Source organism: Melospiza georgiana, chromosome 13, assembly GCF_028018845.1.
Source record: "Melospiza georgiana isolate bMelGeo1 chromosome 13, bMelGeo1.pri, whole genome shotgun sequence".
Classification (NCBI taxonomy): Eukaryota; Metazoa; Chordata; class Aves; order Passeriformes; family Passerellidae; genus Melospiza; species Melospiza georgiana.
In genome coordinates this window covers 18,617,277-18,634,371 of record NC_080442.1, presented here as the reverse complement: position 1 = coordinate 18,634,371, position 17,095 = coordinate 18,617,277, and the positions used below count along the sequence as shown (strand labels likewise).

At 49.0% G+C, this 17,095-nt stretch overlaps 1 protein-coding gene across 7 annotated transcripts in view; it reads left to right on the top strand.

The window, feature by feature from the left end:
- MEGF11 (multiple EGF like domains 11) overlaps window positions 1–15,259 on the top strand; it is a 250,413-nt gene extending 235,154 nt beyond the window's left edge. For 4 of the 7 annotated variants that reach the window (XM_058033851.1, XM_058033853.1, XM_058033849.1 and 1 more), the window contains 3 exons: window positions 6,631–6,687; window positions 12,461–12,667; window positions 12,907–15,259. In XM_058033851.1, coding sequence (XP_057889834.1) covers window positions 6,631–6,687; window positions 12,461–12,667; window positions 12,907–13,067 — 425 coding nt within the window. In that variant the 3' untranslated portion in view covers window positions 13,068–15,259. Of the gene's footprint in view, window positions 1–2,022; window positions 2,090–6,630; window positions 6,688–11,431; window positions 11,615–12,460; window positions 12,668–12,906 lie in introns of those variants that run through there. The other 3 variants (XM_058033855.1, XM_058033854.1, XM_058033852.1) reach the window with 3 other exon arrangements.
- The last annotated feature ends 1,836 nt before the right edge of the window (window positions 15,260–17,095 follow it).

The window sequence follows — 17,095 nt, the reverse complement described above, 5'->3', positions numbered from 1 at the left end:
AAGTGGCCACTGTCATCTATCCAGCTGTTTCAGACAGGCAGATAATGACTTTGTTTACTCAGGCTGGTATCTCCTTGATCTTAAAGGAAACGTTGCCAGATATGAGGTAGTTTTAACCAAATTGCTAAAATTACCAGCCTGGAATTTTAATGGATAAATTTACTATGAAGGATTTCTTCCTCCAGAAAAGCAATTTTGCTTCACAGTAAAAATTGAAGTATTTTCTATCTTAAAAAAAAAAAAAGTTAACAAATTATAGAGTGCTAAGAAATGATAGTAGCACAAAGAGACAGCTATAATCACATTCAGAAAAATTGCATTCAGAAAAACTTAGAAATGTCCCCAAATCATTTCATTAAAAAAAATCAATTCTAGCCCGTAGCTCTTCATGCCAAAATTTTAGGTTTGTGAGCTGATTTATAAATCCTGCAAAGCCATAGCTTTTAATAGAAACCCCAAGACTTTAATAAATGTGCTCTAAGTGGTGCAGCTGGGTTGAAAAGTCAGCATTTGTGTTCTGGCTGCAAGTTTTGAAGAGAAGAAAGAAGCTGTGGGCTCTGCTGAGGGAACTGATGGTGCCAAGGGTCGAATTCCTCCCAGTCACCACATTCCAAATGGATCTGCTCTTCACACCACTGCTGGGCTGTCCAACTGCCCCATCCATCCATCCATCCATCCATCCATCCATCCATCCATCCATCCATCCATCCATCCATCCATCCATCCATCCATCCATCCATCCATCCCTGCCTCTGTTGTCTGTGTTCCATTCCCAGCTGGGGAAGCACAGGGAGCTGCTGGATGATCAGGAAATGACTCCTGGGCTCTCAGATTTCCTGCAGAGCTTCCTCAGTGCCGGGGGCAGCGGGAGCACTGCGGGCACAGGGACAACACAGGGATGTTGTAGCCCAGGGTGGGGTGGCAGCAGCACTGAGGGCTGTTGGAAAGGACAGTGGAGGGGTGAAAATGCCCTTGGAATGTGGCTGTAGGTGCTGGGCCCCAGCTGGGATTTAGTATCCCAATAGGCTTCAATACATCAGTGGGGGATTTTGTTCCAGGTCTAAAAACCTACTAAGACAGCTAAGCAGAAAGGAATGGTAGATCAGGAAAAATTAAATGTGGCAATTTTGAATACTCTCTTTCAATCTTAACCTCCTTTTTGTTTAGCATTTTCTTGTAAATCCAGTAAAATAGCAGAGCTGAATGCTTCCAAACACAGCAGGAGGCTTCCCAGTCTGGGAGCAGACACAGGAGGGCAGTGATGGCTTCAGACCTTTTCAGAAACAAGGCTGGGATTTGCTCTTGAATTGACACTTCCTCTGGACCAGCTGCATCCCAGCAGGTGTGGCTTTCAAGGGAATAATGTGAGGAGGAAAGCTCGGCAGTTTTAGCACCTACAGCTATTCCCAGACCGCCCTGCAGGGCTCAGCTGGTGACCACTCATCTGTGGAGCCCCCTCTGCCCTGTGCCAGCCCAGTGGGGCCGTGCACCCCAGAGCAGAGGCCCCTCTCCTCTCACTGCACACTCTGGAGGTGCAGCAGCACCTGCAGGGCAGCCCTGGACTCTCCTCTTTGCTGGCAGATGCACAGGGGCCTTGGTGCTCCATCATTGCCAAAGTGATTTTCCTTGAACTGAGAGAACTCGTGTCCCCTGCCTGTCCTGTCAGTGCAGCCCCAGCTCCAGGAGCCCCTCTGTGCATGCTGCTCTAGGGGTGTGATCCATCCATCTCCATGGGTTACTTTGGAGTGTCACCCACATCCACAGGCATCCCAGTCGTGGTTCCAAAGGAAATCCTGTGTTCTCCAGCATGTTTGTGTTCATGGCTTGGTGAAGTGACTTTCCTTTGTGATTTTCCCTAATGCTAGTGAACAGCTGTCCAGCTCACACAGATAAAGGGCTGAGATGGTGAGGCCAAGGCAGGAGCCACCTCCCATTTTTATTCCTGACATCCTTGGGCTGTAGTCTGGGGCGGGAACTGTCTGTCTCTTCCAGCATTAACCCATTATCATACTTTTTGAACAGCTCAGTAACAAAATCCTTGACAGAGAAACTGCAGACTGGAGACCCTACAGCTATCTGAATGAACTAGGTCAGTAATTTTTAAACACTTTAATCACTTTAGTACACGTCAGAGCAATTCCAAAGCCAAATCAGCCTTTCATAAAGGCATTAACAATAATGAGGAATATTGGTGTTGTCTTTAGTTCACAATCAGAATTGCCAGTAATGAAAGATGGAGAATTAAAAATTGTTTCCTTTACCACAAACCACAGACTGGGAAAGCAAAGTCAATATTCATTTTAGTCTCCCTTCCAAGGTTGCTCTGTTGAATCACTATCATCTACTCTATAAATGTTTTTTTAAGGACTAACTCAGGACATTAAAAATTCAAGTTTGGCTTTTTTTTTTCCTTTCATGCTTAATAAAGCTTAGCACTAAATACTGGCATCTTGATGAAGGTGTGGAGCCTCTGTGGGAGCTGGGGTGTGCAATGCTCCATTATCTCCCAATAAATCATTCCGTGGCAATTCTGAACCACCAGCCAGTGCAACCAAGCCAAGAGTGAAGTGTAATTGCCTGTTCTGAGTTTATTCTTCCTGGCTTGACTTTTAACAGGGTTTTTAGCAGCTCTTAGCTCAAATCCTGCCCAGATTTAGTGCTTTGGATGCTATTTGTTTTCCTATCTGAGCACTCTGAGTTTGGCTCGTCAGTGGCCCAAAGCTTTTGCCCTTTTCTTTCCTGGGATTAGTAACATCTCACTGAAAATATGCAGGAGGAGGGAAAGTGCAGCATTAGGGGGTATTACGGGATTTTTAAGGTCAACTATCTCCCAGCTCACATGGCAAAGGAATGAACACAGGGCAGCACCAGGCATCACATCCTGCCCCTGCCTCGCTCCAAAGATAACTCTTCCCTGCATCAGGAAAATCACAAACCTGTCAAGCTTCAGTGCAAAATCTTTTCATCCTTAACACCATCAATGTTTTCTGTGTAATAAGCTGCAGAACCACTGTTGTGCTTATCTGTATGTGACAAGGAGGTGGCTGTGTGTGAGGGTTTCCAAATGCTTCTCAAACCACATTAATTTTCCTTTTATTATTTTGCTGCTTTTTTTGCACACTATTTGCTTTTTTTGTGCTTAACATGTGCTGTCTTGAGCTCCCCATGTGCCACCTCTCTTCTGCATTCATGTATTTTATTTTACCAGCAGAAACAATGCTAAATGCCTCTGCACCAAGAACGATCTAGAAGTGATAAATACTTTAGCTAAGGAGCCTCCAGCAAAACACTCAATTTTTCCCATAGCATTTTGCACCCAAGATAACTTTTTCTTTCTTTTTTCAAACTAATTGATGAAAATTACATTTTTTTTTCCCTTTCTTCTCAGTACCAGAATTAATGCCTGCTCATGCTAACTTTCACAACATTGAATCCTTGCTCAGATCAAGGCTGTTTTTACATGCAAATAAAAAGTTTTCACTTCTTGGTATTACTGTTGTGCAATAAAAACTGCAGGTTCCTCTCATGAAAATTTCAGAAGATAGTTTAAATCTTCAACTTTGAATTATAAAATAAAAGTCTAATAAGGTCACACAGGGAATCTTGACTTTAAACATCATCAAGCATGGAAGTACCACAGTTAAAAACCTGTTCCACCTTCTGATGCCATGATCAGCCTTAGTTTCATAATACAGACGCTCCAACTCGTGTTGGAAGAGCAGCCAAACCTTGGGCAGGGCTGAATTCAGTTAAAAAGTTTAAAATAGCAGAGGACAACTGCCCAGCTCCTCTGCTGTGACCCCATGGATCGTCACAGAGAGCAGATGTGGGAGTCAGCCAAGAAGAGAGAGGGAAATGGAAGAGAAATTTGGAATGGATGGAAAGTCTCCACTGGTTCCCCAGCCAGTGACTCCTGTGGTGAGCCCAAGGGATGGGACCCAGCAGATGAGGAGAACCAGGCTCCCAGAAATGACCACAGCCCTGTTAGAAACTGCAGGTGTCCTAAACATGAACTAGAGCTGGGCAATGGAAATTGTAAGAATATCCACACCAAAATTAACTTGAACACTCATCTCCTCAAACCTGCAGTGATAAGGATTTTTTAATTGCAGTGGATCTCACCAGACTGCAGGTGTTTTACCTGTTTAGCAAGACTTTGCCAAGTTCATGTCCTTTCCAAGTGGGAAATGCAAGGACAAAGCCTGTACTTTTACTGCTGCACATTTTTTTGTGAGCTTCAAAGTCCAGGTTTTCAGAGAGCTGATTGTGTTCAGTGGAGTCTGGGGAGGAGCACAAGTAATTCCCATGGATGTGGGCTTGAGACATCAGAGTTTGGGGACTCTGTGGTGCCAGGAAGAGGCTTTGTCACCTTCCTGTGTCACTGCCTGCCCAAGGTGGCCTGGTCCTTGTTTGGGGAATGGCTTGTCCTTGCATTTTCTCTGTCTTGTATTGCAGAGCTGGAATTGTTTGCCCTGTGAATAATCCTCTTGCTCCAGTCCAGTCTGCACTGGGCAGTGGCAGAGCCCAGCTTCCAGCTCCCATCCCAAGCAGGTGAAAACTCCCAAAGCACTCACCTGAGCTCAGGAAAGGTTCTTGTCTCATTCTCTGGAGCACTGGCCACAGCAGCTGCAGGCAGGGCTGGGTTTATCTCTGATGCTTTTTTAACAGCAGTCCTGGATGCAGACACTGAAGGGGGATTTGCAGCACATCGTGAGGGACTCAAAGCTGTATTTATTCCAGAGGACCAAAGGCTATAAGTTTGATTCACAGCTGACTTCACTTTCTTCTCAAAGCCAAAAGGTGTGGAAAACTATTTCCAGCTGAGACTCTGATTTCACCCCAGCAGATAATTTAGCTTCAAACTTAAACCTGGGCTTTCCTGAAGTACCAGATCCCTGGCTGGTTTAGGACTTTTCCCCGTTAACTACTTCTGCTGTTTAAAAAATAATGTATCTTTTATTCATTTCATCTCTCAAGGAACTCAGGGAATACAAAAAAATGGGTCATAAACCCACAGTATTATAGCAGATAAAAGAGAAAACTAAAGGAGGAATTATGGGAATTTTTGGTTGGGAAGGGCTCTGTGGGGTTGTGTGGCCCTCCCAAGGGCAATGCACCTCCCCAGGGCTCAGCCTGGGTCCCTTTGTTCCCTGCCCCTTCCCCTGGGGACCCAGCTGGGAGCTCCCCAGTGCTCCCCCAGGCTGGCTCTGTGGGCTGAGCCCCAGGTGCTGCCCTTGGAGGTTTGCTCAGCCCTGGCAGGAGGAGGATGTGATCCCCAGGGCTGGCCTTGGGGAGCCCCAGCCCTGTGGCTGTGGGCCAAGGGATGAACTGGCTGCATCCTCCTGGCTCTGACTCAGAACACAGCAGGGAAAGAGCACAGAGCTCGCCCTGCTCTGGGACAGAGCTGCCCAAAGCTCCCAGTCTGCCTTGCCCCCTGCAGCAGGGTGAGTCTGGGAACTGGATGTGGTGAACACAAAGCAGAAGGTGCTCACATGGACTGGGGGTCACTCGTGGCCAGAAGAGCCCACTTGGTGCCACCAGCCCCTTCCTGTGCTCAGGGATGGGCACTGAGAACCAGAGCAAAGGGTTGGTTTGTCTTTGATGTGCCAGTAACACATTTATTGTCTAATCTAGTCATTTCCCTTATTTAGCAAAAAAAATTAAGCTGCCATGAAAAAGGGGCTGGTACAGCATTGCCCATGTCTGTGACAACTTTTCTGCAGAGACCAGAGGAGACACAAGGACAAACAGCTGGGAGACCTCTGGGACAGGCTGTCTGTGGGGCTCTTTTCCCAGAGTAACTGAGTTACTTGCCTGGGAATCCCATAAGCCACAAGGACATTTCTCAGTAACCAAATCTGTATTGATGGTCCCAGTCAATAGGAAATGCCAGACTCTATAGCTAAAAAGATTCAAAGGCTTACATTAGATTTTCCTTTTGATTGATATCTAGGGTAATTTGCAGGAGTAAAAATGGAAAAGGTCCCCATCCCCTTCTGTCTCAGCTTGTGAGGAACAGTGAGTTCCTCTGGAGCTGCACAAGGCAGAATTGTTGGCTGCCAGCTCTGCTCCTGGTGCTGCACTGTCAGAGCACAATGGTCACTTAGGGACTGTTGTCACTTCAGTCACTGAACTGTGCAAATTCACGAGCAAAGTGATAGTAGGTAATTTAAGAAGATGGTGCACACCTTAGAGTCTAAGCTGTGAGTTAAACAATACACTCTCCACAAACAAAACAAAGCCTAAAATTAGTCACAGAGTGCTGCAACACAACCTGCAGACTCAGATTTGAAAGGGCATGTTTTAGGTTTCTTTCACACCATTCCAGTAATGAATGTCTCAGCAGATGGTTTTTGTCCTGATCTCCTGATGGATGGCAGCTCTTGGTAACCCTGCTGCAGAGAGCTCTCCCTTCCAGGGAAACTCTTAAGCACATGCATAATTCCAGGCGTGCACAGACTCCCCACTGGAGCTGAGTGTGTGCTTACAGCTGAGATGTGCTTAAGAGCCCCCCTAAATGAGGGCCTTGATGTACAATTTAGAGGGAAGAATATATGCTGCTCAGTAGTCAAAGCAATCCAATTTACATAAATATTTATTTGTTTTCCATTATATATCATTTTTATGCAGGTGCTTGTGGGATGGATAGACGTCAGAACACATACATAATGGAAAAAAGCTTCAAAGGTATGGTATCCAGAGCTGCAGAACCCTGCCCAGGTGTGAGGAGGGTGTCCTAGAAGAGGTGAGATAGGAGCCTGGCAGGGAGGGACAGAGCCAGCACCACTGAGCTGCCTGCCTGGCTCCCGGCGCTCCTGGGCCATGGACGATGGATGCAGAGCTGCCCAGGGCTCTGCAGCACAGGGAGAGAGGGAGGGCTCAGCTCAGGGCAGCAGAGCTGGCCAGGGCACACTCAGGCAGGACCCAGCAGCCACAGGGGCTCTGGGGAGCTGCTGGTGGCACAGTGCTGCATTTCCCTGCCTGGCTCTGCCCACGCTGGGCTGAAGGAAAGCCCCGAGGAAAGAAGCTGCCCCTGCTCGTGCCCTCTGCTGAGAGGGATTGAGAGCAGAGCTGACAAGAGCCCTCCCTGAGACTGAGGTCCCCTCATGCTGGCACCAGCCCTTGTGGGCACTGACTCCAGGGCAGTCCAAAACAGGATCTCAGATGAGTCACAGGGCCCAGGGTTTTACATTTCACTTTGCTCCACATTTACATTCTCAATATTCCAGTTCCATCTGCACCACGGGAACACTTGGCACAGTGGTTCCCACAGCTCCTGGCAGATTGGGCTGGGGTGTAGCTCACGGAGCTTGTGCTCCAGAAGATGGAGCAAGGAATCTGTGTCCTGGGGAACAGGCAGCTCTCAGGCCCAGCTCCTGGATCTGAGTTAGGCCTGGGAATGTCCCTCAGGGAGCCCAGGAGAGAAACACCACCCAGCCTCTGCCTGCAGTGCCCTGGGGCTGCTGCCAGACCCCTGCTCTGCCACGGCTCAGGTGTTCCAGAGCCACACCCTGGGCTCAGCCAACAGGCAATATCAAAAGCTATTCCACATAAAAAGCATTAACCAGCTTACAGCCAGGCCTAGAGATCAATATTCACTTTGTAGCTGCTGTTTTCAAAAGACAGGGATGCAATATTTGTAGAACATCACCTTACCACACAGAATCACCAAAGGAAACCAAGAACCAGCAACCAAGTCTTTGTTGATAAAGCTAAAGTAAAAATATTGCATGGATTATGTATGGATATGATATATATGATTTATGATATACAAAATACTCAATCCACTGGTTTCAGCTACTTCAATGATTCCCTTTTTCAAAAGAAAAATCTTCTTATAATAGAGCTAGTTGTTCCCTCTACATGGAGCTATTAACTTCATTAGTTTTAACTAACTTAGTGTGTTTACAAAGGTGCCTTAAGCTCATGCAGAGGAACTCCCATCCACAGGCACAGTCACACCTGGGGGACCAGTGGGGAGAGAAAAATAATCACAGTGACAGAGAACTGTGAAATGCATTTGCAGCTGCTACATATTTCCTTTAGTTTTTAGGATCTGAACCATTTCCTTTACATGGTTATCTCTTTATAAATTGAAAAATCAGGCTCAGAAGCCACAGCTGGAATTCTTTGTGGCAGCTCAGCTGCCTCAGACAGGCAGGGCTGGCACTGGCAGGGACACGGGGGCACACCTGGCTTCCCAGGAAGGTTTGGGAGCTCACCTGCAGGCACTGAGGAGCTGAGGGCTCTCAGAAGCAGCTGCCTTACCCTCTCAGAATCTGCCTTACCTTCTCAGAAGCAGGCTGAAGGTTCCCAAGGCCCCTCTGAAGGCCCATTCCTGGGCTCAGGCAGCCCCAGTCCCAGGGGAGTCTCGTCCCAGAAGGAGCTGGGAATGTGCCCAATGCTCAGAGTCAGCTCTCCTTGCCCTGCCAGGCCCTGACTCACCACATTCCTCAGAATATGGAGAGGAACAAACTCCCAGTCCCAAACAGTTGGATTCTGTCAGCAAAAAGCCTTGGCAGGCAGGTGCCTGGTTTTTAGCTGCTTTCATCCAGTTTAAACCCATGTCTTTTCCCACCAGTGTGGTCTACCTGGGGACAGCCTGTCCTGCAGTTGGACGGGGTCTCTGGTGGCCCTGGAGCAGACAGAGCCTTGCAGGGAGGGGCACAGGAGGCTGGAGGCTGAGGCCCAGCTGTGGAGAACCTGGGCCCCTCCTGCTGCCCCATTCTCTGAGGAGACAGGGCTGGGGCTGTGCCCAGAGCAGGGCACCAGCAGAGGGGTGTCCCCTGTGCAGCCTGGCACCAGGGCTGTGGTGGCTGAGCTGCTGTGGAGCTCCAGGGGTGGGCACAGAGAGCTGGGGCTGTCTGACAGCAGCAGAGAGGGGCTGGCTGTCACAGTGCCAGCCCTGTGGCACCTGGGGACAGGGGCTCACCCGGCACGAGGGTTTTCAGAGCAGCTTTCTGAGCAGTTTCTTTCCTGTGCATGGTGCTCAATGATGCCATTCCTGAGCTCTTCCTTTCAGCTGAGTCCTTCTGTGTTTAGAGGTTTGGTTTTTAAATGAATAGTGCTGCACTGATGGAATGATGTGACCTCAGGAATGACCATTTTAAGGAAAAACACCCATGCTTTGCAGAAGAACCAGGAAAACCCCAGCAGAGAGAAGCAGTGGTCCCAGGGATGCAGGGCTGGGCTCAGAGGTTCCCCTGGTTGTTGTACAGGATGTGTTCCCACTCCTGAAGCTCTCTGAGAAGCAGCAATGGGCCCTCAGTGTGTCACTGTCCCTGCAGCAGCCAGCACAGGCACTCCATCCCAGCAAGGGTTAAACAGGAGAGCACCTTGCACCAGGGCACAGCAGCTCCCCTCAGCACCCCCACCTGGCTGGGGCATCCAAGGCTGGTCTGCAGCACACCAGGGGAAATTCAGGACACAAGAGAGGAACCCAGTCTGGGGGAGGGACGTTTCCAGTCCCTGCTAACAAAAATAAACCCTCCAAAGGTCTGGTGATTGGTATCCAGGCAACACAGAAGGCAGGGACTTCAAAATTAGAGCATATTCCCAATATTTCTCTGGAAGTCCAGCTGATTGAGTGCTTCCAGTGAGCCCCAGCACTGTGGAGCAGAGCTTTCACCTCCATGAGAGCTGGACCCTGTGGCAGGGAGGGATGAGGAGGCAGCACAGCCAGGGCTCACACATGGCTGCAGCACCATGGGCTGAGAATCTCTAAATATGTTTGTTCTGCTGAAATTAATTCATGAAACAAAATTTGGCAATTGATGCCAGACTTCTTAATTATCCTCAAATTACCTTAATAAAAAATAACTCTACAGCCTTCAGAGTCAAATCCTCCATGATCTTGCACATAATGTTTCTTGAGGGCTAATGACTCCCTGGTGTACCCAGAATCCCAAACATCCACTGGTGCTCCAGAAAATATATTGTGTCCCAAGCAAAGGTCTGGTCCCAGGCAGACCCAGAGCTGTGTTTACGTCAGCAGGAATGGTCTCAGGCTGTTTCTCAACATCTCCTGGGAAAAGGCAATTCCTGGGAGAGCCAAACAAGTCTGGGCAGCCCAAGTGGCATTCACTGATTCTTCCAGCTGGTGCTGGGAGGGGAAGGGCTGAGGGACACCTGCCTGGGAGGCACTGCCAGCCCTAACTGCAGTACAGGTGGATTTTAGCCTAGGGAGATAAAAGTAGCTGAGCTGGATGAAATAAAACAGCTGATGTGCTGGGATTTTTGCCTTTGCCAGCTCCAATGTGCCTAATTCCATAAACCAACCACACAGCTATTTACCTGCAGCTCTGCAGGAGGAGGAATTCTCACTCTGCTCTTTGCTGTAGCAGCCAGCAATCATTTATAATCAACATTTCCTGAATCTACACCAGCTCTGGTTTGATTTGCTCCCTCCCAGCCATGGTGTGACAGGGAACACTTTGCAGGGGGCTCTTGGGGGCACAGAGGGAATCCTGCTTTTCACCCTGTGAGCATCTGCTCAGCAGCACTGCTGGAAATGGAGAAGCAAATTGAAGATAATCTTCATGTACCTCACCCCAAAATGCAGAGCTGGCTCATTAGAGGCTGCCCAGGCTCTCCTAACGAGCTCCATGATCCTGGAGTATCCACCAGGAGCTGTAAGCTGCTGGCAGGTGGAGCTGAGCCTTTCATTTGTCTGTCTATGGTTTCCTCACCTCTAACACCAACAGATCCCAGACTGGGGCACCTGGATTTAAGTCACATACACAGCAAAAGCCAACACTGAGCTCACTCATGTGCAGAAGCCTTTGGTCTCACAGGGCTGCCCCATCTCTCTGTAGGAGGATGGGATGGGGCAGTTTCCCACTCACTTGTGCTGGGCTGGGGTTGGTGACACTGCAGGGACAAACCTGCAGCCAACAGCCAGGGAATGTCACTGTTGCTTTGGTTCCCATCTCCTGTCATGTACCAAACCTGGCATGTTTCACTTGGAAGCAAAGGCACTGCTCATCTCACCCAGGCTGATGTCAGACAAGGAGTTTCTAAGTTTTCTAACTAAATAAACATTGCACTGGTGCCAGGCCTCTGCCAGCCCCCCATCCCTGATGGTCCCAGCTATTTGTGTGCAGTGGAGCTTCCAGGAGCTGCTTCCACTGACCCTGGGAGCCCAGGGCTCTCCAGACTTGTTGGTACCACTGAAATCAGAGCCCAGAAAGGCAACACCTGGCACCTCCCTCAGGGCTGAACCAGGACCAGGGGCACCAGCCAGGGGGGATGGACACACAGACACAGACACAAGCCCAGAGCTGAAGGAGGGACAGTCACTCACAGTGGAGCAAACCTGGTATGTGAGGGAGCAGGACGGGGCTGGCAGGCTCAGAGCCGAGGTTTGGAGAAGTGATGTCATGTTGTCTGTCTATTTCTTAACCTGAATTTCTCTTTTTGTCTCCCATACTAGACAGCGGGGGCAGCTGGGATTGCAGCTATTTTGCAAGTCCCCCTATTTCACCGGGAGTATTTCATATATACCAGGATCTGCCTTTGTACTGTAACCCAGCACAAGAAAATGCCTCATCTTTCATTGCATCGCTCTAATTCTAAATTACTGGCACTGCCCAGCAGGATGCACACAGCAGCAATGGCACGTTCTTGAATGTCAATGTTAAGACCTATTTATTCTCTATTGTTTTTTATTTTTAAAGCAAGACTGGCACTGTACCTTGCAGCAGGCTGGCCTATCCCAGCCAGGGTCACCGAGTGGTGGTCACAGCTCTCATGCCAACCTTGTTCTCCCCAAGTAGTGCCTCTGTCACCTCCTCTCCAGCCCAGGGGAGAGGAGCAGGAGATGTCTACAGCAAAGGGGGAAAAAAGCAGAGCAAAAGTGAGGCTCAGATGGAGGCTTGTCCTCCTCTGTGGAAACCCAAGCATTCCCCAATTGCAGGATGCTGGATAACCCCGAAACCGGCTGGGGCTGCACACGCAGAGGTTGCCCTGGGGCAGTTCGGAGCCCGTGGCAGCGTTGTGCTCTCCAGCACAGGACCCTGGATGTGCCCAAGGCCCCGGGGCTCACTCTCAGCTGGCTGAGCAGCCCAGGGCCAGCAGCAGCTCCTGCCTGCAGAGCCGAGTGCCCACAGCCGCGCCTGGGCCTGCGGGGCAGAGCGGGATGAGCACGGCTCTGCAGGGATGAGGGGGAGGGAGGGAAAGGATTGCCACCTCCAATTAAACATTGCAGTAAACGGCAGCTAGGACCTCTCACAGGAAAACCTTCAGTACTGAGCAGGTTTTCATTTCTTTCCTGCTACTGAGTGGTGGATGCAATGGTCTGGAACACCCAGAGCACAAGCACCGGGTGTCTGTGCTGGAGGCTTCAAGGATCTTCCTTATCCCCTGCCCCCCTGTCCCCCCCAGCCTTCCTGCAGAGGCTCAGTTGTAATTAACCTAATTAAGCCAATGATCCTGACGCACCCACTCTGCTCTTGTTTTGCAGATTATATGAAAGAATCTGTGTGCAGCTCCAGCACTTGTTCCCTGAACAGCAGTGAAAACCCATACGCCACCATTAAAGACCCCCCCATTTTAACCTGCAAACACTCCGAGAGCAGCTACGTGGAAATGAAATCACCTGGTCACAGGGAGTCCCCGTATTCTGAAATGCCAACTTCATCAACAGCCAATAAAAACATCTACGAAGTTGGTAAGCAGTGGGTGCCGCGGGGGGTTGGTGGAGAGGCTGGTTTCCCCTGTCCTGGCACACAGATCCTGGGCTTGGCGTGGCACAGCGATGAACTGGCAGGGGGAAGGCCTGAGCGTTGGTGGGCTGGTTTGGGGAGTTGAGCCACAGTGGTGATGTCCTGAGCGGGACGGGATTCACAAGGATCAGGAGTTTTGGGACTGCTGCTGGTCACCACAACCCCATTCTCCTTGCTCCCCCAGAGCCCACTGTCAGCATAGTCCAAGACGCCCGCAGCCGGAGTGCCAGCTACCTTCAGAACCCCTATGACCTGCCCAGGAACAGTCACATTCCTGGGCACTACGACCTGCTGCCCGTCCGGCACAGCCCCACGCACGGCCCTTCCTGGGACAAGCAGTCCTAGAGGCATGGACTTCACTGGGCACTGTGCTGCCAACACAGACTGTGAGGAAGCAGAGGAGAAGCCATTCCTTCCTTTTCTGCGGACTGGCAAGGACTTAACACAACATCAGCTTGGGCCAACTGCTGCTGCATGATGTTATTTATAAAGACATTTTTGTATGGGTACCTGGAACTAACGAGAGCCTCCTCCACGTGGGACTGGAGCACATCACCCCAGGAAGGTGTCTTCATGCTCCAGGCAAAAACTCTCTGTGGCGTGTTCTAACCCTGGCTTTGCTGTAAAATAAACCACAAAAACATGCTAAGAGAAGGACTTCAGGATGTACATTTCTACTGACTGCAGCAAGAAACCTTTTACTGTTAGGAACAAGGTGACTAGGAGTACGCTGGAATTTATTTTCATCTTTTCATGGGAATGGACATTTTTCTGAATGAGAGCAGGGAAACTTGTCATTTCACTCTCTGGAAAGCTCATTTACTGCCATCACCATGTGCAACCAGTGCAGATCATGCTTGGTAATTAACATTGAGATTGTCATCTCTATATTCAGTACCAGAGAATTTGAGATGAGGAATATTAACACAGACACTTTCTGTGCAGTTTTTAATATCTTTCCAAACATCCCCTGATCTTTGCTAACAAATGGAGTTTCCACAATGAGTCACACTCACTTACCACACTTTTAATGTTGATTAGCACAGGTAGGCTTTGATTTTCCTTATGCAGCTTCTCTTTTGGTAGCTAAATCCAGCAGATCTGTCAGGCAATTTAAACTGCTGACCCTCCAATTCCTGCCCTGGGACGGTGCAGGTTTGCACAGACCAGCCCTGGTTTCATTTCCTTTCTCAAAGCTGAGCCACATCAGCTTCTCTCTCCCATCTTCCCAAACCATCTCCTCACGATTCACTGTCAGCATGCCACCAATGACACCTCTTAATCTGATGTGCATTACCATGTAGTGCAACTTTATCCGTTGATGATTCTACCTGAAATGTCATTAAATGGAGCTGAAACTGGGTTTTCTTTTTCAGCAGCTGTTTGTGAAGTAATTATCAAGGGTCTGACCCATGGTAAAATTTTGGACTGAGCCACCACGATATTTTTTTTTAATTTATACTCTCTATTGACCTAGAAAGTAGAGTACTTGCCGTTAGTTCCTTGTAGATTTTGAGCATGAAGTAGTATTGACTCTAAGTATGTAATTTTATTAGGCAAATGTGGAAGTAGCAAGTTGATTGCCTTTTAAATATAAAAAATATTCTGTTGCACATTCGCCAGTCTGATGGAAGCAGAAGAGGATGACACCAGCCCCGTGGGTTTGCTCACAGCACGATCCCAGGAGTGACCTGCAGGGCTCAGGACTGGCAAGAGGAGCCTTCCAGCTCGGGGGCAGCAGCTGGATCCCAGCTCTGGGAATACTCCTGGATCCTTGGAGCACCGTGGTGGGACCCAGCTGTGTCCCCAGAGATGGGCTCAGCCCCCATGCCTGGGATCACAGCCCCTGGCTCTGGGCATTCTGCCCCTGGGAGCCCTTCCCCTTGGAGCCAGCACTCTCCAGGTGCTCAGGCTGGCTCTGGACCCCAGCCTGAGCCTGGACACCCCCAGGACACCCCCAGGCTCCTGCCCACGAGGCTTCCTGAATGCTGCATGTGTGCATGGGGGCCGTGGCTGATCAGAAATAGCAATTTTGTTTTCCAGGAAAGCCTTATTTGAGATGTAAGGAAACAATTATTTTGTAGGCCCAGTAGGAATATATTTTGCGTACATGATTAGAAAGATTTACCTCAAAAATATCAAGAGAAAGGCAGTTGGATAAGGAATACTCTTGTTAGGACCCACCTTGGCACCCAGCACAAGCAGCCTGAGCTGCTGGCCTGACCCACATTTGTGTGTTGCTGTAGTTTGCAATGAGACTCCAGAGAGCAGAGATGTGCTCAGTTGTTTGGTTTGGTTTTTTTTCAAAGCAGGATTTTGAAACCAAATGCAATGATGTGCATAGAGCTTAACAGGAAAAAAAAAAAAACAACAACAAAACCAACAAAAAAAAAAAGTACCTTCTTGTATATCAGCGTTAGCTTAGGAAACAGGCACCAAAATGGCAATACTTTTTTAAGGCAAGACAGATTTGTAATATATTTGTTCACTGTGCAAAGGTATCCTACCTTGTACAAAATAAATTGAATTTCTCTCAATGTGTAGTTCTCCAACGTACTCATTTGCAGAGCCAAACTTCCAGCCCTGCACTAATCTGAGCTCTCCAGGTGATGTGGCTGCTCCCCCCGGCCAAAACCCCCTGGCACCAGGCTAGGACAGAAGTGGCAGGATGGCTCAGAAAAACCAGTGCTGCCATTCCAAGTTGGAGTAAAGCAAAGGTAAGCAGCTCTGCACACGCTTCTCCCAGCTCCTCAGCAGTCTGACCTCAGTGAGACTCCTGGGGATGCTCAATCCCAGCTGGGAGAGGCCCTGCACACCCACCAGGTGTGGTGACACTGCCCTGGGCCATCACAGGTTCCCAGGCCTTGTGTGGACACTTGGGGACCCACGGTCACCCAGCAGCCATGGGACAGGACACGGGGCAGCTCCCAGGGAGCCCAGTGAATAAATCACAGATTTGCAGTGGAAACACCTGCAGAATTAATGAGTCCCAGGCAATGCAGCCACTGCTAGATGCTGAAGCTTTTCAATATTTGTGCTTCATATTTCTAAAAATCTTGTTAACTAAAGCCAGCGTGTAATCTTCTTATTTGACAAGGCACACTCAATAAGCTATTTAAGGCTGGAAATTCATCAGGTCTGACTTTATAGAATAAGTAATTCTAGCTTAATAAAAATGTCTTTAAATCAGAACAATTCCATGTCCTTTCTGCTTTAGAGTCAGAACCTCAACTCCCATCAAAGACAGGAAGCACTGACACTCGCTGAATAATTGTTAAAAGTTGGGGCTTCGAGTATGTAGATGACAGCGAAACCTTTTGGCAAGCAAAGCCCATTTTGAAGCATTATATGGAATTCCCAGAATCTCATAAAGCTCCTTCCAGGGCCCAAAGCAGTGTCTGTTACCATCAGTTGTCTCCCATGAGCAGGGAGGAGACACTTCAGTACACAAGTAGTGCCAGTTATGGAACAGAAGGATTAATCAGCAGCTGAACAGGACAATCCCCCATTGGAAAGCATTCAGATGGAATGATGACTTGCATTGTCTCTCCCAAAACACCTCTGGAAGCACCTGCCTGTGCCAGGAGTGTGACCCAGCCCAGGCCAGGATCTGCAGCCAGGTCCCTGCAATCCTTAGGGAAACACAGCACAGACCCCCAGAACAGCAGGCAAAGCATTTCCCAGGTGAGAAGTTCCTTTTCTGTACACACCCCACTGGATTTTGCTTTAGAAGGCCTCATCCTCCCACAGTGGTTTGTGCTCCCACCATCTGCACTGCAATTCCATCTGCTGCACGAGGAAGAGTTTTGCCTAAAACCACACAAAATCCAGACTGATGTGACAGCAGAGTCAAATCACCTGCTCATAGGAATGAGAAAAGGAAGCAGAGTGAAACTCATCCTGCATTTCCAGCTGACAAATTCGGAATGTGGCTGCCAAGGGAAATCAATTAATTCCAAAATCTGCTCCAGTATGGGCAGAGGATGTGCTGCAAGAACAGCTCCTGCAGTGAGTGAGGGGCTGGGCTCACAGTTCACCCTCAGAGCACTCCCCAGGGCCACCAATGCTGCCCCGTTGGTGTTTATGGTCACAACACCCTGTCACACACCTTGGTGACAACACCCTGCTCAGGAGAGATCCCACCTTTCATCAGGACACCACAGCAGGATCCAAAGCTTCCATCATCTGCTGCAGAAGGCAGGAGTTCATCTCCCACCGGATTTTCTTCCTCGTGGCAACATGGGGAAAAAAAAACAGGTTTGCAAAAGTTATTCAGAGGTTTGAGTAGAGGGAACCCACAGAATTTTCTAAGCTTCAAAGCTTCCTGAAGCTGCCCAAGGGCCCTGGCTACAAACTGCAGCAGCCCCAGGAAG